This window comes from Bombus flavifrons, chromosome 5, assembly GCF_040668555.2.
Source record: "Bombus flavifrons isolate JBK064 chromosome 5, iyBomFlav1_principal, whole genome shotgun sequence".
NCBI classification, from domain to species: domain Eukaryota; kingdom Metazoa; phylum Arthropoda; class Insecta; order Hymenoptera; family Apidae; genus Bombus; species Bombus flavifrons.
The window spans coordinates 1,650,290-1,672,590 of NC_138446.1; the positions used below are offsets into that span (position 1 = coordinate 1,650,290).

The following is a 22,301-nucleotide window of genomic DNA, read 5'->3' on the forward strand; positions in this document are numbered from 1 at the left end:
TATATGTAAAATTCTAATTGTTTTTGAAGAACTGTTTTCCAAATCTAGTGGTACGGACCTATATTCACTCGATTCATATCATTAACAAAAAATTAAAGAATGCATTGGCATGTGTTCTAGCTTGCATTGATGTTGCCTGAGAGAAGTCCTGTATTATCACTTTCCTATGCTACTGCCAAGAGTCTCATAGATAAACGCGTATACATTAACAATATAGCTTAATTCTATAGAATTAAACATTAAATTAAATTTATTTATAATTTATATCACGTAAGAGAAACTCAACTGTCTATTCGTGATTAGAATTCTAATATATTAATTAAAAGATCTTCCATTTCAGCGATATATGTATAAGAACTACCTTTAGAAAATTTCTCTGTTCGAGAAGTTTGAGGAAAATAGGGAAAGCTCTTTATTAATATGCGTGATTTTTCGTTTCGATGTTTACAACGTTTAGTAGTTTTGTCCAAGTAACGATATAAAAATATTCGATGATCGCAGCAAGATTAAAGAAGCTAACCTTTTAATATACATACGTATATCACTGATCTATCAGTAATAAACGATTGGTAATTTGATACAGGACGCTGTGATAAATGAACTGAAAAATAAGACAAGACTAGTTCAGGAGAAGAAATTGTTGCAGCAGGATGAAGTGTATAACGGTGCTCTGGAAGACATTCTTCTTGGGCTTAGATCAGAACCATACCGACGAGCGGATGCGGTTAGGCGTAGCCAACGCAGACGTATCGATAATCACAGGCTCTCTCGCACTGCCGAAGAACTAGAACTTTAAATCTATTCCATTTATAGTGTTTCTTATTTTAGGGAAAGCAATTTGTTTTTGAAGAAATAATTTTCACCACATTTCTTGCGTTAGTACATCAACGTTTTCACGTAAAGCTCTTTCAGGAAAGTGTTAATTTAATATTTATAACCTCCTACCAAAAATTAAAACATAATGTAATTTGAACGCTCGGCGAATGTACATCTACCAGAGCGTTTGAATTTTTTTCAACATATTTCGCATTCAAAAAACGAAATAATTTAAAAATTTCATGTGATAAACTGCTTATAAACTACTAAGCATGAAAGAGTTGCGCGCTACATTATCGAGCCAAAATTTATAAATAATAAATGTACAGTAATGTCCTGTTAAGACGTTTGGGTCTGAGAAGACTGGAATTAATGAATCTGGATTCATCTCTAATGATCAAACATATACCGAGAAGAGACGTGAGAAAGAGAGAAAACAAGTCTTATGATAAACTATGAATCATCACATTCTAAAAATGAAATTTCCAGAATCTTTTTTGCTGTTTCTCCATAAAAAGGATTTTAAAGGATTTGAAGGGATCTTCCAGATTAAAATGAGTCTAAACATTGATGCAGTCGGATTATTTTTAGTTAAATAAAATAATCAAATTAATAACACTCGAAGTAATCAAGAAAATCTCATCAGTGCTTTGTAGCCTTTTACATTGAGAAAAAGGAAATGTTATAGAAACTTCGTGTTTTATCAATCGAGGTGATGACTCATTGTTTAGCAGCTTTGAATGGCAGTACCTTCATGATCATCTCTCATTTACAGCTTATTTACTGTATTTATCTAGCTCGAGAAATGATGGTTGTTTTCTTAGATATTGACAAGACATTACTGTAGCACAGTAGAGTTGTAGATATAATAATTTAAAGCAAATATTTGAATTTGATATTGAACTATTCGTACATAAGTCACTTATACGGTGCTATAAATTCATCGAGATCCAAAGGAAAATTGAATTTAAAATGTGAATCATGACATATTCAACACACAGTAACAACATAATAATGTTCTTCTGTTTGTTCAATACGTATTCTTTCTATTGTACAAATTTAGCGAACGTAACCATGAAATACGTTTGCAAAATATCATAGTATGTAGAAAATTGAGCAAAGCACATTTAGGAAAATTGTACTATTATTTTTGCATTGTTTTTTTATGAATACTACCTTTAAGTAATTGAACGTAAAAATTGTTTCCATTGAATTATTGTTGATTGTTATATGCGTTTGAAATATTTATAATTCCAATTTAATTCGTATCTGTTAATCGTTTATTTGAAAAAGTTTCTAAGAAAATGAGAGAATAAAAGACGATGCAGATTCGACGGTAGTAATAACGACGATGAATACATACGAGAAATTTAAGTATACTTTTGCATATTTGTAAGACTTTTGGCAAGGTACAGTTCCCAATTAAATCGTAACATTCCATGGATATAAAAATCCTACAAACCTTAATGAAATTTCCAAGCGACAGAAATAACTATTTTGAGATAATTACGAAAGTAATACATTTACAAGTATAACGAATTCCAAAAATGCAAGCACTGCAGCATATTTTTCTCAAAGTTTGAAGGTCAATTTTTCGATACACAAATAACAAACACGCACAATAATAGTCTATATTTAATGTGAAATTTTTGAAAGAACTTTTTATTTTATTACGCACAATATCTAAAAGTAACACAACTTGTTACATTCCGCCAGAATTTCAAAATGCGCTCAATATTATGAATAGATACATAGTATGGATCAGTACAATCGCTTCTATTATAACGCATAAGTAAATAAAATATAAAATAAAACAGAAATGTCAATGTAAAATACGTCACTTGCAGCAACATAGCAAGAATCAAGTTTATAACAACAACGATTAAATCGAAGATTATACATGGATTGTAATAAAATTATGCGTTATAGTTGAATCGAATATAGTAGCGATTTTTCACATTGTTTATTGCCATGCGATACAAAAACAAAATAGATACATAAAAGACTAAATATATAATTCACCCTTCAATCCAATTTTAAGATGTATTTGCTACAAAATTTTGGTAAAATTATACATAAACTTTCTATGCGCCTCTTGATGATTACATATCTCATGTTTTTTGAAGAATATATAATTATATTTTCACTTTTGTACGTTTTTAATATTATATATTATCGATTGAAAAAAGATGTAAATATTAGTGTAATATACGACATATGCTAATAGTTATAAAAAAATGTAATTACTAATTGTAGATCAATTGCCAATGTGATGTTTAAATAAGTGTAACATCTCTGTGTTATAAATATCAATTACATAATATTATTTGCTGCGCTGAAATACAAAGAAAATTTGAAATACTTGCAACAACAAAAATTTATCTTATAAATTTTTAGCATAAATGTAAATATTGTGCATTTTATTAAATAAGTTATGCGAAATAGGCATGTGCTTTACTTTGTATAAAATTTATTACGAATAAATATACCAATGTATTGTATAAATACATATATATGTATATACATATATATGCAAACATAGATATATTTTTTTCGTATTTGTGTGCCATTTTGTTTAATACTGCACAACATATTTTTATTTGTAACAAACAGTATATCTTTCTTAAAACGCTGAAATAATTTAAACAAAAACGAAAAGAATATAATGAGTTGTGAAAAGTTCATTAAATAAAATAAACATTCTCTGAAGTTTTATTTATTGTTTATGTGAATAGACTACATTATTACAATATTGTATGTAAAATATGTCTATATACAAATATACAATATACAAAAGGCACAATATATCTACATTCTTTAGATCATGTACAGAAAAATACAAATAAAATTTGAATATACAAGTGACTATCTGTAACAAATAAAACAGCTTTATTGCTGTATATTGTAAGGTGAAAGTAAACTTTTAATTTTTTAAAAATATTGCGCTTCGCATACAAATTATTTAAAGATTATCTGTAAATAGCTTGCAGTATATGGTTATTAATTTGTCAAGAGAAAAAACTGTTCTATATATATATTTTAGTTAGTATTATACAAACTTACAGAAAAATATTTCATTATTGTTGTAGCCTATTGCGAGTATATCCATATGGTTCCTTGATAAATCACAATTAACGAGTTACAAATGTCATTTGTTTTAATTGATTACTTTTACATTAAAAAAAATTCTTTTTGTATTGACAAATATTTTTTATGATTTTCAGTAGATTACTATTTGTGCATAACATTAAAAACAATGTAAATATGATGACAATTAAATATGTAGAAATAATAATTGTCATTATAATAAATTTCGTTAGAAACGTACAAATATAATAAACTACATATAAAGCTACTTCGCGGCTTTTGTTCGTTGTAATTATTATCTATTGTGTACGAATGCATTTTCATGATTTGAGAATGTAGGTATGCATTTAAAAGTACCTAATGTAAATATAATTACAAATTATAATAAAGTCAATTAAAATGTGGGCGCGTGTATGTAAAATATTGTTGTATCGTTAACAATATAGTAATCATAAGACATCTGACTTCCACTTTTTTGTGTAGACTGTAATGCATAAATTTGATCAAATTGAACAGATTAAAATAATCTCCGCATTTCTAGAAATATAAAAGATCACTGTTTTTCGCTTTCCGCGATACTTTATCACAAAGTTAGTTATTTTTAATATTTCTCATTACTACTTGTAATAGTTTAAAGGAAAACTTTTATAATAACTAACGTAAAATACATGTAAATGCAAAGAAATTGATATAAAATTCGATTAACTAATGCTCTCTTTCATAATTTCGTAAGTATCTTTGTTATATAATTAAACAAGTAAATGTTACATATATATCACTGCAAAATGAATTGTGCATATTATGAAAAGTTTAAGTATCATGACAATTTTCTGTAATGATTTTATGCATTGTACTTATATAAATTCACAGGTAAATTTTTAATCGATGAAGTACCAAGAGTATATTCTACAAAATATTTCCATAAAAAATTACAAATATTATTCCCAATGAGTATCAGTGAATAAGTTTTGTATACAGAGAGACATATAAGCTGTATAAAACCGTATTTTGAATTTACCAAATTCAAATCAAAACAATGCTTCAATGGAAGCAGTATAATTATGTTTCTATATTATAAAGATGTAATATAATTTAAAAGTATTCTAAGAATATCAATTAAAACCTGATTAACTTTATAGGAATGTAAAGTCAGCTACGAAAATATACCAATCATCAGAATTTCACAATAAATTTGCATGATATAAATCATACAAAAATTCAATTTTCTAACATTTTGTATTGCCACACTATATCTAAAATTTTTATATACAAACATAACAAAATATTAATTTTTCAGTTCCATTAGTTTCAAACACAAGTGATTCAAAATGCAATTTTTTAAATATTCTAAGTTTTCCAGTTCTCTTTAATACAAAAGATAATCAAAACAAAGATTTTATGTAATAAGTGACCAAGACAGAAAAATATGAAATAACTGTATACATGTGCATAAATGTAGTTTTAAAAATAGTTATAAAGTTAGATGTTATGTTAAACTAGTGGAAATAAATTATATAGACATTAGTTTTTAAACTCTTTGGTTTCATCATAATAATTATTACATAAAATCCTTGGTTCTAGTACTGCTTACAATCGTTTCTTCAATTCAGAAAGTTGTTCCCTAGTGTTAGAAAATTTGTAATCATTCAATTCTTATGACATGTATAATAAGAAAATTTCAGTTCACCTTCATTCATCAAATCTTTTGATATAATTATTCTTTTGCAATTATTTTAATAATACAATGCCATATAATTTACAAAGTACGTGGGAACAAAAACTTGTATTACAAAGAAAATTACATAATGATAAGCCACATGTTTATAAATTAATAAGCATAATTCTGGAAAATTGCTATCAAAATGAAAAACCAATTTTATTTCAAGATTTCTACAAGAAAAATAATAATACTGATCGATATATTTTTTCTTAAAGGAATAATGTCAAATTAAGGATCAGCTATCAAAATCAAAAGTTAGCAAACAAAATGTTACTTAATTATTCCATAAGAACTAAAACATTCATTATCGCGATTCTTTTGTTTAAATTTTTAAACCAAAAAGTAATGAACTATTAGAATTACATTAATTACTTAAATTACGGTTCAATTTCCACAATTTCTCAATGGAACAAAACTTTAATTCCTGAAAATACAAACTCAAAAATATAAAAGTACAAAATATTATGTTGCTACCTCGAAATAGTAGAATTCTGTATATAATCTTTAAATCAAATCAGGAAAGAAAAATACATTAAAATATTAACAAATTTTGCACATGGCAATTTGAACACAAACTGGTTAGTTTCATTTGGTTTATATGGCATGAATCTAGTATTTGGTTTTCTTGTTACTTAATATTCAATGTTAACAAAGATATATTTTTAAAGATAGAGTAATTAATCTTAAGTATAAAATAAGTTACTTTTACGTTTGTGAGTTCTGGTTACGTGACCAGTATTTCCAATATATATGCTTTAATATAAAAGAGAAGCACTGGATTAAATATCTGTACAAAATAGAAAGATCTTAACTAAACTATTAGCAAACTGATCCTTTTTTATACAAACATGTAAAACCGTTGTTATCGACAATGTATAGAATACAAGATGCTATGTACAATATATTGTATATAATAGTCTTCTTACAACCCTTTAGTAATCAATATTCATCAAAAAGATGGAAATATATTATCAATGTATATATATATATATATAGTATATAGAGCATTAAAAATTTTCAATACATGTTTTCATTAGGCAGTTTTTACTTCCTTTGTTGTATAAAACTATTATGAAAACGTTTACTTTTCCGTTATAAACGGAAATAATCACGAGATTTACATTAATACAATATACATAATATATATTGTCTTACCAGAATATTCTTTCCTAATCGACATCTTAATACTTCTTTGACTATAATTTCACTTCACTATGTATCAAACACTAAATGTTGAATGCATATGTTTGGATCAAAAGTCATTTCACTTTTTATTCACATTTATCATTATTGGAGCATTAACGACTCGAGATTTCTATGCAAAATCGTGTCCTTGACAGCATTAAATACAACTTTTATGTTTTCTGTATCCACAGCAGTAGTAAAATGGTGAAAAAGAGGTTTCCTTGGATCCCTTTTAACAGATATAAACATTTCAAGTATAAAATTCTGCACATCCTTCATGGAATGTGAATCTCCTGTGAATTGTGGAAAGTACCAACGAACATTCGTATCAGGGGATCTTACTTTTTTGTCTAACAAATCGGTTTTATTTAAAAATAGAATGATAGACACTCCACCAAATATCATATTGTTGACTATTGTATCAAATATATTTTTCGATTCTTCCAACCGATTGGTTCTTCTGTAATATTAACAGATATTTTACATGATGATTCAATCCTCTTAGTACATAAACTTCAAACGAACATACCTATCTTCTAACAACACTTGATCAAATTCGGATGATGAAACAAGAAAAAGTATCGAGGTAACACAATCAAAACACTGGTACCATTTTTGTCTTTGTGATCGTTGTCCTCCAACATCAACAAACAGAAATGGAATATTATTAATTTGTATGACAAATTCTGAAATTCCTTTAGTTGCTTTTCTGCAGTGTAAAATATCTTGATGTGTAGGTACATAATCCTGTAAGTAAATAATACTTATAATAGGCTAAATTATATACATATATAAAAGTAACAAAATACAGTTTATAATTCATAGGAAATTGATAATAAAATTAAATAATATTACCACTCTTGCAATCCTGTCAAGATTATCCAAGAAATATTGAACTGAATCACTCTGTGAAGGAAAAATATATTTTTAAAGCATCTAGTGTAACATAAAACATAATTATTGAAAAAAAAAAAGAAATATCTTACTAATTGAAATTCTCTTCTTCTATCAAAGGCTTTTCTGATCGATGCATCTTTCCATAAACTTTGCAAAGCTGGTACATAATGAAGGAACAATCTAGCATCCAACACCATAGTATTTTCAAATTTTAATAACTGATAACCAATATCATAATTTTTAGAGTTTTCCCATGGAATATTTAACTTGTCACGAGCATCTACTAAGACCTTCATTCCTTTAATTATATTTTGGTAAATTACATGTTGATATTCTTTAATTAATTCAGGCTGAAACAAATGATTATTATAAATATTAGAAATTTATATAAATGTATTTTTTTAGAAACTTGAAAAGCCATCTAAAGGAGCTTACATTTGAAAATCTATCTTTCATAAACAGTTTAGATACTATCCATTTCATATATTTGTAACATGTATGTCTAATGATTACAATTGCTATAAATGGTAAAACAAACAAACTGATAGAAAATGTTTAAACTTAACAGTCTATATTTAATGTATACTTGTAGAACATTTCTTTCAAATTACGTTCATTTCAAAATACATTCAATTTTATAAATAAGAAGTAATAATTTAGTTCTAAAAATTGATCTGAACAACAATTGATATGTAGATTTATATATTTATAATTATTTTCAAACATAAATGAATAAACAGGACTACAAACAAACTAGAATTCTTTGTTAGTGACAATACAAGTGACTAAAAATCATATTTCGTAGATTTTAAATGGAGAAATATAAACGTTATTTGTTTTTATTTCAAATTTATTTTCTCACATTTTTTAGCTATTATATTTTAACCACTTTTCTGTAGCGAGATATTTAAACGGCAACTACAATAACATTGACAGAAGCTCAAATAAAATTACACATTTCTACGAATGAATTACACGTAATCCAAAGTTGAAACGTTCTAAAAAATAATGAGAATATATTGTACGACATATTAGAACGAAATTGAGCTAGGAACGAAATTGTCTTGGTGAAAAATGAAGGATGTCTCACCTCGAATTTAATTCCGTGAATAATTCGCATCTGTTTGAGGAATGTCGACTTTCCGCTCTCGCCTGCCCCGAGGAGCAGCAGCTTAACCTGTCGCCGAAGAGTTTGACGATCCTTCTCCAGCATTCGATCGATTTCTTGACTTTTGTAACGCTGCTCGATCTCCTCGGGGCTGAACTTGAACCGCAGGCAACAAGTACATGACCACGTTAAGGATCCCGCCATCTTGCTACCCTGCTACCCTCCTCTTCCTTCCTTCCGGCGTTTCTTCCGTGTCAGACTGTCCTTCCGAAGGAATATATCCTTGATCGTCCAAACACCGCACATACACAGATGGAGAGAGAGAGAGAGAAAGAGAGAAAGAAAGAGAGAGAGAGAGAGAGAGAGAGACAGAAACACGCAGCCCGTGGACGAGTGTTCTCGCGAACCGCGTATCGTAACGTAATGCGCGTATCGAACGAGCCACCCGTGAACAACCTGTTCGTAATTGCACGGGATCGGCACACCAAGCGATTCAGAACCGCATTTTTCACCTAGGCGTAGCCGGGGAATGCAACCACCGAATCAACGTCAACACACCAGAGAATCGTCGTTTCGATTCTAGCTTCGCACCAGGCCTCACACCTACCGTTAATCGCCAGACTCACGCCGCTGGCTGCCCACGATCGTCGTCTCTGGTTCCTCGCGGATTGGACATGATTAAATAATCGTTCTAATTACCGAGTAACAGAGCTAACTCACGCATCGTTCTCATCGCGCTTTATCCAGCGAGTGCGAGGCCGACCCTCACCACCTTTTATATAGAAAACTTTCGTTCTTGGTTAATGATAGTACCGACAGGATTCACGGCACCTGTACTTCTCTCGACTCAAGTATCGAGACAAACGTGCAACGGATCACCTATGCCGAACTACATAATAATAATGCGGGGGAAGAAATATGCGAAACAGCGAACGGGAAAATCTACTCCCCACCACGACATATTTGTTGTGAGATACTGCCGCAACGCATACACGTACAGGGCGCGCACACGGTCTCTGAAACCGACCGAAAGCACACCTCTCGGTTCAACCGCGTGATCGGTTTTGCGCGCTGTCATTCGTCGGGAGGCCTTCCTTTTTTTATTTATCCTTGTCGATACTGCAACGCACTGCGACCGAGATTCCCCTTGAACATCGTGCGTCAACGATTACACAGTTTTGGTTATGTGGAGGGGAGAGAACAACTCATTTTTCCATAGCTTCCTATCGTCGATTGACAAATCTCTTTACCTTGCGTTACTGTACTTTACCTTCTTTTACTATATGCCGGTTTTTCAATCAAGCATAGGAGACGATGACAAGGCGCTAGATTGGTGAATATGATAGATATCAGTACTGACCAATCCCAGTAACTCACTTTTGAGAACGCCGCAGATTCCTTTGTACACATATGACTCAATTGTTGTTGTTATAGATGGCGTGATAGTTCATAGCTGATGGCGACATAACAGATAATTGTAGTTGTCAAACAGAATTGAGGAAGTACATATTGTGAACTTTAAATAAACAATTTATAAAGGAACATGTCGTTAGCCGATGAGTTATTAGCAGATCTTGAAGAGAATGATGATAACGATGACATCGCAGAAGAACCGGAGCTGGATTTTATTCCGGCTTCCGTTTCGAAAACCATCGAAGAAGGTCAGCTAGTCTTTATTTTCATATAATACTATTTTATTTACTAATTAGTATTTACTAATAAAAATATAGTTCCACGAGGTACTGTACTTTCTGAATACTGAACATTAATATATTAATCTTTAATTCACTTGCAGAAATAAAAGTAGCTTCTGTAAGAGAATTGGCAAAACTTCGTGATTCAGAACAGTTACAAAAAGTAATGTTACAAATAGAAAAATACAGTAAAATTCCTAGAAAGTCAGCAGATATTATTGGGCCTGTTGAGTCTGATCCAGAATATCAACTTATCGTCGAAGCTAATAACATGGCTGTAGATATTGATGATGAAATAGGTATAACGAATGTTATAATTTTTAATAATTCTACAATGCTCTCATACTTATTATATATTATTCATACAATTATATTGTAATTTATATTTTTCAGCTACCATACATCGGTTTGCCAGAGATAAATATTCCAAAAGATTTCCAGAATTGGAATCCTTAGTTGTTGGTCCATTAGAATATGTGATGACAGTTAGAGAATTAGGAAATGATTTAGATAGAGCAAAAAACAATGAAACATTGCAACAATTTCTTACTCAAGCAACAATTATGGTGGTTTCAGTTACTGCTTCAACAACTCAAGGGTAATTTATTTTGTGATAAATTTTTAAGGTATGAATAATCAGATAAAATCTTTTATGTGTAAAATTATTTTATTTATAGACAATTATTAACAGAAGAAGAAAAGGAAGCTATTTGCGAGGCATGCGATATGGCAGTAGAATTGAATAACTGCAAGTTAAAAATATTTGAATATGTTGAAAGTAGGATGGCATTTATCGCGCCAAATCTTTCTGTAATAGTGGGTGCATCTACAGCAGCAAAAATTATGGGTATTGTAAAAAGATATATATTTACTTCTTCCAATACAGGGAAATATTTAAACCTGCATTAACATATATTCTGTTGTTAGGTGTTGCTGGTGGACTGACAAAACTTTCCAAAATGCCAGCATGCAATGTTTTAGTTTTGGGATCTCAAAAAACCACATTATCTGGATTTTCTCAAGTTACAACTTTACCTCACACTGGATTTATATATTATTCTGATATTGTACAAGAAACACCACCAGTAAGTTAATATACAATAACATATGTGTTAAATGTATCTTTCAAATATTTTTTATTGTTGCTAATTTATCTTTTCAGGATTTACGAAGAAAAGCAGCAAGGCTTGTGGCAGCAAAGAGTATGTTAGCTGCCCGAGTTGATGCATGTCATGAAAGTACAGATGGTCATATTGGTCAAATGTTTCGTGAAGAAATTGAGAAAAAGCTCGATAAGCTTCAAGAACCACCTCCTGTTAAATTTGTGAAACCTTTACCAAAACCCATTGATCCAGGACGAAAGAAACGTGGTGGTAAACGTGTCAGAAAAATGAAGGAACGTTATGCTATCACTGAATTTAGGAAACACGCAAATAGAATGAATTTCGCAGATGTAAGCTTCTTTCTTTCTTTTTCAGTCGTTTTTTATAATATTCATATTAATGGAATTTTAATGGTTTCATAGATCGAGAATGATGCTTATCAAGAAGATCTTGGTTATTCGCGTGGAACAATTGGCAAAGCAGGGACCGGTCGTATTCGACTACCACAAATCGATGAAAAAACAAAAGTACGGATATCAAAAACGCTCCAGAAAAATTTACAAAAACAGCAACAATGGGGTGGTAGTACAACAGTTAAAAAACAAGTTTCCGGTACAGCATCTAGTGTTGCATTTACTCCATTACAGGTAAACAATTTATTATATATATGTTAATATATAATTTATTATAGATATATAATTAGGGAAATTTAATATATATATTGTATAATGTATTAAATTTTATATATATATATATATTAAATTTCGTAGTTAACATAATTTTCATTATTAAACTGAATATATATTTGTGGTTACAGGGTTTGGAAATTGTAAATCCGCAAGCTGCAGAAAAGAAAGTAAACGAAGCCAATGCTAAATATTTTTCGAATATAGCTGGATTTTTAAAAGTGAAAAAGACATAAGGAGATTGTACATAATATACAGTGTAATATATCATTAGTTCAGTAAATTTTAACATGTTAAATGCCACATCAGTTTTACAAGGTTTGGCCGTTGCAACACGATGAATTTTTTATTATGCGAAAATATAAGTTGAAATATTACCTACAAGAGATATGTTACAGTGTATAATCATTATTAATGAATTTATCTCACTGACGTCACTGGTGATCTCCACAGCGCTGTAGTGCAATTTCACAAATTCATTTATTTTTTGGGATTATCTGTTATCTCATATTGTTCTTTCACTTTGTTAAATAATTGTTCTGTGTTATGCCCCAGGACCTACCATAAACCATAATCCACCCCTCGGTCATACTTGTTCGGATCCGCAATAATCCTAAAAAACCGTCACAAGATTTAGCATTTTTTACTTTTCTATGAAGGTCCTTAATTGCCATCAAACATCTTTCAAGTCGAAACGTTCCTTAGAGTTATTGTTCATTAAGATAAAACACGGAAAAAGCGGGTTTTTACCATGTTCGACAGCCACTGGTGAGGGGCGCACATAATACATCTATATTTTATATATAAATAAAATTATTTTTATATGTTTTATATTGCATTAATTTCATCACACCATTGTAGTAACGATAGTAATAATACAAAATGTATAACTATTGACATTTGTTGAAATTATGGATCTCTACTAATCTTAGTGCGCCGGTCACCGGTTACCCCCACGGCGCCACGGCCAAGTTGAGTCCCGGTCATCGGTGACCCCCATGGCATTTAACGTGTTAACTACATTTGTTATATATATACATAATTGTGTTTTGTAAACACCAGATATGCTGTATTTATATATAACTGTATTTTGTATCATTTAAACAATGACAAAGTAATAGTAACTACAACGTTGCATAAATATTAATTTTTCCGCACAGCATTCTTTCAGTATGATGAGGAAAGTTTAAAAGAACATGTAATAAATTTTTGTTTCTTTGTGTTTCTGTACTTCTAGTATTAATAATAAATTTATTAGGAAGTATTAAATTGGAAACATTTTATTTCAAATTAATATTTAAAATTGTTGCTATTGTACACGTTAATCAGGAATCTAATATCCTTGGTAAAAAGAGCGGGATATGTTGCCCAACAAGAGCGTAACTGAGAAGAAATATATGTCGTCCTAAGTTTACGTGTATATGATATACGCAGACAACTTACAAATATGATAGATGACAGATGACCTGGTGGTGAACTGATCGTAAAAATAAACAGTGCGAAAGACTAGAGTGAAAAGGCATGCTAGCATAAACGCTTAGAGAAAGAAGGATAGATGTACATATATGAGGTGCGTGGAAGAGCGAGAAGCGTGGTCGTGGCGGTAAAAGGTAGAGGAAGATAAGAAGAACACCGGGTGGAACGAACGGCAAACCAGAACTGGGTGTCGTAAGCTAATCGTTGAATGCTTTGAGTACTCGTGTGTGTTCTTACTTCGTTCCTCATCTCCTTTGAAGGATGCGTGTATTATGCGAAGTTTCACGTTGGTTATGTGTTCCACTTGATATTACGCGGGAAATGTGATTGTGCATTTATTGTGATACGGAAATTATAAGAAAATTGTTGTGACAAGGTGGAAATTCTGGTTTTTTCGCTGTGGTCCTGTCAGAGAAACCGGAGGCGAAAGAATAAGTCCTGACGACCATGGCGAGTTTTAAAGACTTACAGAATGATTGGTATACGTTATGTCAGGATTGTACTGACTGTTGGACACGCTCTGGTGAGTCTTTACTTTCTTTTTATACCCATCGTGATTGCTAATTTCCAAGAATTATGGATACAGAATATTCAAAAAATTAATATAAAATAAATCTAAAAATTTTTTTGATAAATTTTTATAAAATTTTTCATATTTACATTTTGTTATATCTTGTTTACGACTAATTCCGAAATATTAAAATTATTTTAATATGAAAGCATATCGGTTAACGACAAATTTCGTTGAAACTGTTACAAAAAGAAGTTTGGGTGTATAGTGTAAAAAGTGGATGGAACGCGAAACACTTTTATGTTATTATTTCGGTACATTCGGTATACAAAATAAGTCATATAAATTGCAACAGGTAAAGGTCCTCTAAATGAAATGATGTAATGAAAAATTGTTTGTTGAAACTTTCACGTTCAAATCAATTATTTTTCAATACTTCATTTCACTTAGGTAACATTCTCTTGTAACAGATCACGTGACACACCTTGTACATTATTATATTTATATATTTGTATATGTATTGTGCTATCGTGTCACCATCGGACGACGAGAAATAAGACATAAGAAACGTACATAACAATACAAAATCGTAATATCATTTCAATATATTTATTGGATATTTTAATTGATATTATTAATCGTTTGATTACTTACTAAATTAAATTAAACATGTAACATGTATAAATATATTCATATTTATAAAGAAAACATTCCCTTGTTAATATAACACCAATTCTCGTATTGGAATACTTATACAATTTCTCTGTATAATTTACGTAATCCTGTGGGGTATTAATATAGATTAAGTCATAAAATACATATCTATCAGTATTCGCGGTTAGATTTTTTTATATCAATTATAATCTCCAATTAACTGGTTAAGTGGCGGTAACGTAGTTACACAATATTGTATTACATTTCTCGATCATTATCAATGAAATTGTGATAACTTTTCATTTACAAAATAGTACGTGAAGTCGAGTAAACTGAAATTCGTTATATGCAAGTAAAGTGAGATTTACTTGAGAGATTTTTGTTTTATATTGTATTATTCGCTTTTTTGAGCTTTTATTTATGAAACTGAAACGTACGTAATTTCGAATAAAAATAATTTTGTAGGAATATGTAGATTAATTAGAAATTCAGATTTATATTTGAATCGTTAATGTCAATCAATTTTTTATCCAATTAGTATGTGCGAAAGTATACAGCAATAATGGAATGGTATCTTAAGGATCGTTCGCGTGAAATTCTTCAATTATCGGTAGATATTTTTGCAGACGGATAATCTGATTTAAATACTTCATCTAATTAGCGGATACATAGCTACCACGGAGAAAGATCTTCAGATTTTTAATTAATAGGAAGTAAGGTTTATATCTTTTTATGTTGCGTTTTATAGTGCATGGATATGAGCATCAAAAGGAATTCAGCGAAGCAGGTAAATATAGAGAATATTTATTTTTTGAAGAGGTGCGAAATTCTTCATTATTTATTGGAAATGATATTAACCTTTCACATTGTAGCATGATGTAACGGTATTTAATTTCGATGAAGCAATGAAACTTGAATTATGTTCAATATGCAGAGCACGTAGATATTTTGTGTTTTAAGTTGTTGTCTAACGCGTAATTACGTAATCTGGTAAGATGTGTTTGTTATGCGAATACTTTCTCGCATCAACAATTCGCAATTCGATGTAACATTATACGAGAAAGCGATGAGATACCACCTCTCGCGGAAAAGAGCAGTCTCTTTTCCTCCCTACAAGTTTTCGATTAATAAAATCATCCTGTCAAGACAATTTTCATGCGGGTGAAAGTCTACTTACAACTAAACGATACTTGTTTAACTCGTTTTGTTAACGACGCCTATGTAAAGGGATAACAATTTTATATTACTTCCCTTTTCTTCTAAATCAGAGTAAAACAATTTTACTTGTTTACAGTTTGTTCGAATTTTCTTTAAAATACAAGGTAGTCGTTCAAATGGTCATTTACTATCTCTCTCCGCAGGAAAGTGTTCTATTAATTTCCATATTTAAGTAAAATCTAACTTTTAATCAGTTTAAAGATTGTTGAAAGATAAGCGGCCGAGTAGAGATCGTGTAGAGGTTGTAGATTTCAGAACAGTGAGAATCCAATTTCCGTGAAAAGTCAGGGTATGTATATGTATATAATAGTTTCACTAATTTCGTTCAATCTTATTCCGAGATCGACGTATCCTCCTGGATTCTGATTCGATGGCTGCATTTATCAGGCAGCAATCCGTGAAACGTTTCTGTATGATAAAAACTATGCGAGAAAAATGAACGAACGTGCTTCGTTGTTTGGTCACGTAACGTGGAAAATTTCATATATGAGCGCCGTACAAGCGTACGCACGTAGTCCTTATCGACTGTCGCGCGTTCTCCGACGACATGTAATCGGTCGATGAATGAAAATTGGTCTACATGCCGCTACATTTGCAACCGTTGAATACGCATGCATTCTTGATCTCTTCTAACGGGCCTTTATCTTAAGAAGTTTTGTTTCCCACTCGAGACAGCTTTTCTTGTTTAACGTGACTGCATCGATCGTCTTTTCGTGTCAGCAGGTTTCTCTTGCGTCTTATACAGAGTGTATAGAAAATCTAGTTGAATTCTTTAGAGGTTAACGCTTTGACAGTATAATAAAGTGACGAAGAGTCGTTTTATAATTATCTTATTATGGTCAACGAAGAAAAATATATTTATCCTCAATCATTTCCAATTTTTAGAAGTGAGTTAAAATCAATGGATATGAATTTACAGAGATGGCTAGTATGCATCCATCGACATAGCAAGCAATCCATCGTTAGATAACGCGAGATTGACCTTTTCTTTGCTTCTCTCTTTCACGGAATAAATTTCTCTTTTTAAATCGTGTTTCACCTATGTTATTCTTAAACAAAAATCAGTTACTTTCCATCCTCGATGAAATCTCGTCTTTTTTTCTTTTTCTTCGATACTAAAAATCTTGACTAATTGTTATCACGATCACAGAATTTCTCGTAGTCGTAGACGCTTGACTGTAGAATTGAACGAAACCAATTATGCGGTTAGTGTTCCATAATTATCGACTCGCATAGACGATACCGCAACGGCGATCACCACCACCACAATCGATATCTCGCGATCGATCTCTTTGACAAGTATTTGACGCGGAGGAATTCATCAGTCTATTCTATAGTAATCTGAATATCGCGATAATGAAGTGAACTGTTAAAGTTGTACACTCGGTGGGAGAGATAGAGAGAGGAAATGAATTAAAACATCAGTCGACGACACCGATTGATGTATTAGTTGTAAGTGTTTTATAAAGATTTGTCAGAATTTGGATCAGTGTTTCCTAACCTTTTTTGAGTCGTGATCCTTTCTCGTAATAATCAAATAATTCTCGACTTCTCCATATAAAAAGCATTTCGAATAAAATGTAGCAATTTATTATATGTAATTGTGTCTAACTGTATATACGATTTTTTAACGTAATAACAATTTCTAGTACAGACAATTTTTGTGTCATATAAAAGAAGGGAAAAGAACTATGTATTCAGTAATAAGAATTTCAAAAATGTTTGAAACTGTTCCAATTCCTAGAATATTGGATTACACTTTCGATCTTTTTTCAATTTCTCTTTTATTCGTATCTTTTTTGATAAACTATAGGCGGTAAGATCTCGCATCCACGGCTCGTTATACAGAATTTCAACTGTTTCCCGGGTTCATGACTAGATTAATGGACATGGGAAAGTCGAAAAGCGTAATATTATCGTCAATGTCATTTGTACTGAGATGGATAGGTCGTGATAGGTACTGAAGGAGTATTACTAGAGTATAATTAACAGTATATTTATTAACAACACTTCCAATATACACTTTGCGTGGAGTTCACGATTGCACTAGCGGTTCGCGGTTACAAGTTCGATTTTTAGACGGTGCGATACGATGTCGATCGAACAGAGTACGGGGAGCGAGTTCGGACGATGGTTGCTCAGGATGCGTCGCGGAGCTCTAGTCAACTATCAACCTCAAATTGGTGACCCCGACGTGATCTGAGGCAAAAGAGAAGACCGTGATAGTAGTGCTACTGAGACTCCAACCGCCGCGGTTTTTTTTTGGCGGGGGTCACAAATTTTACTTTGTCGTCCGTGATATCCGCGGCCTCGAATTGCATCTCCAATAAGGTGAACCATGTGATGTCCGGGGGCTGCAGTGAGAGGGCATGCTGACCATTTTTGATTGGCTGTGCAGCACCTGCTATTCGCGGCCTCGTTAGTACTTGCCATCGCACGAATGTTTTAATTCGCGGCGGTTGGAGTCTTGGTAGCACTATCACGGTCACAACCTCTTTTGCTTCAGATCACGTCGGGGTCACCAATTTGGGGTGTGGTATTGTTGCAGTGGTGAGTGCTGCTCTGGTGTAGATGTCGCTGTTGGGGTACTGCTGCTTTTCTTCTCATTTATGTATCGCGGAAGAAAAATCTGAGACTACGGGCGCCGGGATTTGAACTCGGGTCCCGAACGTTCATAATCAAAGGTGCTAACCACTGCGCTGCCGTCGTCCAGCGGTAGTTGTTGTCGAGTGCCGCCACAGTACCCTGTTTCACTAGATTGGGGTTAGGTTCGGGTTAGATCGAACTATCAATTATTATCGATCAGAACTCTGTAAGAGGTAAAAATCGCGACTGCTCTGCCAGTTATATAAATTTCGAGGTACAGACATTCCTTTTTTCAGTTAGCTATGGTACGCACATTTAATCATTCAGTAACTCGTAATACCTCGGGTTATCTCGATCGCACTTTAGTAAATACCGTTACTGCATAAACTTTCGCGTCATGATCACAAGGGGAATACCTTATCAACCTGACAAGCAATTTCTATCCACGAATTATGGACACTCTTCCTAGATCTGCCTATTTGACACTCGAACCATCTGCCATTTACGGAAATGTAGAATATTTCGTAAACACGGAACATTATCCTCATAAGATGACTTTATCGTAAACGACGATATAGCATTCGTTTGGAACTGATTTTCTCAGTGCGATCAGAAAATGTTACTTTCTCACCAACCTAGTAAAAAATACATTAATCGATATTTTCATCGTTTTGAAGTTTCCATTATTGAACACCCTCTTTTATAAGAGCGACATGTACACATACATGTTCTCATGAATAGTTTATGACATACTCCGGAATAGAATTGTCCTTTCTCTGAGAATTGATTACCTTGCTTTTGTCACACAAGATCTCATTCGTACCTTGAACAACCTTTCTAAGTAGAACAATGCTTTTGAAAGCATTCAAAGTATCGGTTTCAATGAAACAATGTTCTTCCGATCACCGATACAAGTTGTAAAAGGCGATACACAGGTTTGTTGGAAAGTACCAATCGAATGCACATTTTGATCAAACTGCAACATAACACTCTCACGTTACTATTGCCGCGACATCAATGATGGATGCACCGACGAAACTCGATCGCGATCCAGTCTTTTAGGAATTACTGCCAATTAGAAATTGTAGAAGCTGCCATTTATAAGCCTGCACTATGATAAAGAACTTGCATTATGGTTACAGTAGATTTATGGTGCGGGCATATGTGTTTTGTGGAAAAGTAGAACGTCTAAACAACTATCTGTGGCAAGTGGAGGTGGAAATCTAAGCTTTCCTCAGAGAAATATAATATAATTTATACGATCTGTCGTTCGATAAAGTAACTTTGATTGTGTTAAGCACTTATGGCTTGTTTTTGTATCGAGTTATTCTTTTTTCAATTATGTGTGTCACGTATTTACCGAGATTGAAGAAAATATCTAGTATTTTCGTAATTCTTTTTACATTCAATAGATTTGGAGCATTTAGTCCGATCGCCTCTAGGCGTACACGTGTGACTTACATCGATGCATTTTATTGCCACCGACTCACAGTTTGATCGACGTAGCGCGAGATATATTTATTCAATTACGCACTTAGTACCGAGAGTCGCTCTCTCCTTTGAGTCTTGATTCTTGGATCGATACGGTCCATACGACCGATCCAAGTACTAAACCAGTGACCAATGTATACGACGTGGTCGTTCGTGATACCCTTGAGGCTGTCGTTAATTGGAAAAGAAATTAGTGGTCGTGAGCTTCGAGTATTTTCTTTTTCTATTTGGTGAACTAGTGGCACGCAAAGTCGACAAGTAGCTACTAGTAGGTCGTAACGAGTGATCGAAAGATATACCACGTTTTTTTCTCTTTTAATTGACTGTTTACAGTTGCATCAACTACTGTAATGGATTATTAGCGACACAATTGGAATCACCAAGTCCGAGTTTCATAATTTTTGGAAAAGCAACAAGGTTACAAACGCGATTTTCTCAAGAACTATGTCCCGAACGTGAACGTGTTATTTCGTATTTCTTCTCCGTTTTTGCGAACCGCGATTATTTGCGTTTTATATTTTATCCTTTACACAGAATGTTTTACTTTGATTATCTTGTAAATATATTATTGCATTTTATGTGCATTCTACATATCTTTGCGCGTTTAAATTTTCCATAAACGTATTAACATCTACAGGCTAATATTTCATTTTTATTATGTTACATTATTGAAAATGCAAGTTACATCGTTTAATTTGATATTTAAAATTATGCGAATGAATATAACGTGTATAAGCATGTAAAATTACAAATCAATTTTAATTACACATTCTGTAAATATATGTATCTATCTTCAGCTTCTCACCGCAGGGTTAATGACGGTAATACAACTTGCACTTTTCACTTACATTTCGCAGTGTTGCTGGAAGTTCTCTTCACGTTCTAACATTCGTTAGCTCGTCATGATGGATATCCATTCCAAGAATTTGTTAAAAATTCCACGGTTTTAATACCAACTTTAAATGAGTGAAAAGTTCCCAATTTCTTATTTTTACGAAAATTATTTTTACGTAATTATGTAAATATTTTATAAAAGTGTTCATTTGTTATTTGTCAATTGTATTAATTAAAGTAAATTATTATTCAGAAAGAAACAAATAAAAAAGGTCATGCATATTTTCGTTAAAAGCTCTTAGGTATTTAAAGAAGCGTTAATGCGGTTTCGATACAATTTAAATTACTATACGTAATTCGTTTCTTATCTGATAACATTTAAAAGTATTTCTTTGGTTGCACTGATTTCATTATGCACCGTGGCAGAAAAATGATCGATACAGCTGGGGAGAGTTGCAAAACAGATTGCTTCTTCCGTTTCTATGAGCAGCAATTGCCTCGATTTCACGCTGTAACTGATTCAATCTATCATCTGATACTTATTAAACTTTTACCTTTAAGGTCGCACAAACTCATTTCAAGCTGACCTTTCATGGTTGAGCATCTACTCAATCACTTTTTTAACTTTCTCATGTCTTAAAATTATAAAAGTATTTTAGCAGATTTTCATCGAATACTACGTCTTAATATATGTGTATACACCTATGTATTTATATTTATAATGGTATATTTAAAGCTAATATCTAACGATATATTAAACAAGTTTGAGACGAAGAGAAAGAAGAAAGATGTGTTACATTCGCTCGTCCCTATTCAATGAGAGAAAACCTCGAAGTTTCTAATCCCTTAAGTAATCGGAAGACGTATATTTGATTTTTCCATTGAATTTAATTTTTCGAATGTAATGAAAGAACGAAAAAAATTGACGAAACTAGTCGTAGTAGCGAATATCGTGATGATGTCGTGTCATTAAAGCTTATCAGGATTTATTCACGAAACCAATTTTAACTAATATGAAATCTAAGTTTATAAGGTACATTCAACTGTCGTTAAACAGTTTCCTATACCAAATATAAATATAATTTGCATACATATAATTGCCTATGACATCGGAAATACAGGTATATAGGAAAGTAGCTCAAAGAAATTGATTTTCTTTTACTAATGACGCGATGCTTACTACTAATAACCTAGTTTCTAGAAATTCACTGTTGGAAAACGTGCATTTTGATTCG

General features: G+C 32.0%; 4 protein-coding genes across 10 annotated transcripts in view; 3 read left to right on the forward strand and 1 right to left on the reverse strand.

Moving 5' to 3' along the window:
• Frl (formin-like protein) overlaps positions 1–3,528 on the forward strand; it is a 32,555-nt gene extending 29,027 nt beyond the window's left edge. For 4 of the 5 annotated variants that reach the window (XM_069113620.1, XM_069113621.1, XM_069113622.1 and 1 more), the window contains one exon: positions 584–3,528. In XM_069113620.1, the coding sequence (XP_068969721.1) occupies positions 584–796 (213 nt within the window). In that variant the 3' untranslated portion in view covers positions 797–3,528. The remainder of the gene's footprint in view (positions 1–583) is intronic. The other variant, XM_069113624.1, reaches the window with a different exon arrangement.
• A 3,014-nt stretch (positions 3,529–6,542) lies between these two features.
• cta (Guanine nucleotide-binding protein subunit alpha cta) lies at positions 6,543–10,188 on the reverse strand. Of its 3 annotated transcripts, none has more exons than XM_069113627.1 (6): positions 8,796–10,188; positions 7,795–8,055; positions 7,664–7,714; positions 7,338–7,555; positions 7,151–7,268; positions 6,543–7,037 (listed from the first exon to the last, which is right to left on the reverse strand). In XM_069113627.1, the coding sequence occupies exons 1-6, from the start codon at positions 9,015–9,017 to the stop codon at positions 6,966–6,968; spliced, it is 942 nt and encodes a 313-aa protein (XP_068969728.1). In that variant the 5' UTR covers positions 9,018–10,188; the 3' UTR covers positions 6,543–6,965. The 3 variants fall into 3 exon arrangements, with proteins under 3 accessions (XP_068969728.1, XP_068969727.1, XP_068969726.1); XM_069113626.1 differs by having other exon boundaries at positions 6,543–7,268; positions 8,796–9,072; positions 9,421–10,187; XM_069113625.1 differs by having other exon boundaries at positions 6,543–7,268; positions 8,796–10,186.
• A 94-nt stretch (positions 10,189–10,282) lies between these two features.
• On the forward strand, positions 10,283–12,673 carry Prp31 (pre-mRNA processing factor 31). Its single transcript, XM_069113630.1, has 8 exons — positions 10,283–10,474; positions 10,609–10,806; positions 10,901–11,105; positions 11,185–11,354; positions 11,435–11,592; positions 11,670–11,960; positions 12,033–12,257; positions 12,428–12,673. The coding sequence occupies exons 1-8, from the start codon at positions 10,357–10,359 to the stop codon at positions 12,530–12,532; spliced, it is 1,470 nt and encodes a 489-aa protein (XP_068969731.1). The 5' UTR covers positions 10,283–10,356; the 3' UTR covers positions 12,533–12,673.
• An 886-nt stretch (positions 12,674–13,559) lies between these two features.
• The window catches only part of centrocortin (cerebellar degeneration-related protein 2-like), a 51,705-nt gene continuing 42,963 nt past the window's right edge, over positions 13,560–22,301 (forward strand). The window contains exon 1 of the mRNA XM_069113632.1: positions 13,560–14,295. Coding sequence (XP_068969733.1) covers positions 14,220–14,295 — 76 coding nt within the window. The 5' untranslated portion in view covers positions 13,560–14,219. The remainder of the gene's footprint in view (positions 14,296–22,301) is intronic.

What these genes read in the sequence shown, in the direction of transcription:
- cta (XM_069113626.1), bottom strand. Translation starts at nt 9,017, where the DNA reads ATGGCGGGATCCTTAACGTGGTCATGTACTTGTTGCCTGCGGTTCAAG. An exon ending in GAAGAAGAGAATTTCAATTA is followed by an intron (nt 7,715 to 7,794) that starts GTAAGATATTTC and finishes TTTCCTTCACAG; the next exon opens with AGTGATTCAGTTCAATATTT. An exon ending in TTGACAGGATTGCAAGAGTG is followed by an intron (nt 7,556 to 7,663) that starts GTAATATTATTT and finishes ATTTACTTACAG; the next exon opens with GATTATGTACCTACACATCA.
- Prp31 (XM_069113630.1), top strand. Translation starts at nt 10,357, where the DNA reads ATGTCGTTAGCCGATGAGTTATTAGCAGATCTTGAAGAGAATGATGAT. An exon ending in TTCGAAAACCATCGAAGAAG is followed by an intron (nt 10,475 to 10,608) that starts GTCAGCTAGTCT and finishes ATTCACTTGCAG; the next exon opens with AAATAAAAGTAGCTTCTGTA. An exon ending in TTGTACAAGAAACACCACCA is followed by an intron (nt 11,593 to 11,669) that starts GTAAGTTAATAT and finishes TTATCTTTTCAG; the next exon opens with GATTTACGAAGAAAAGCAGC.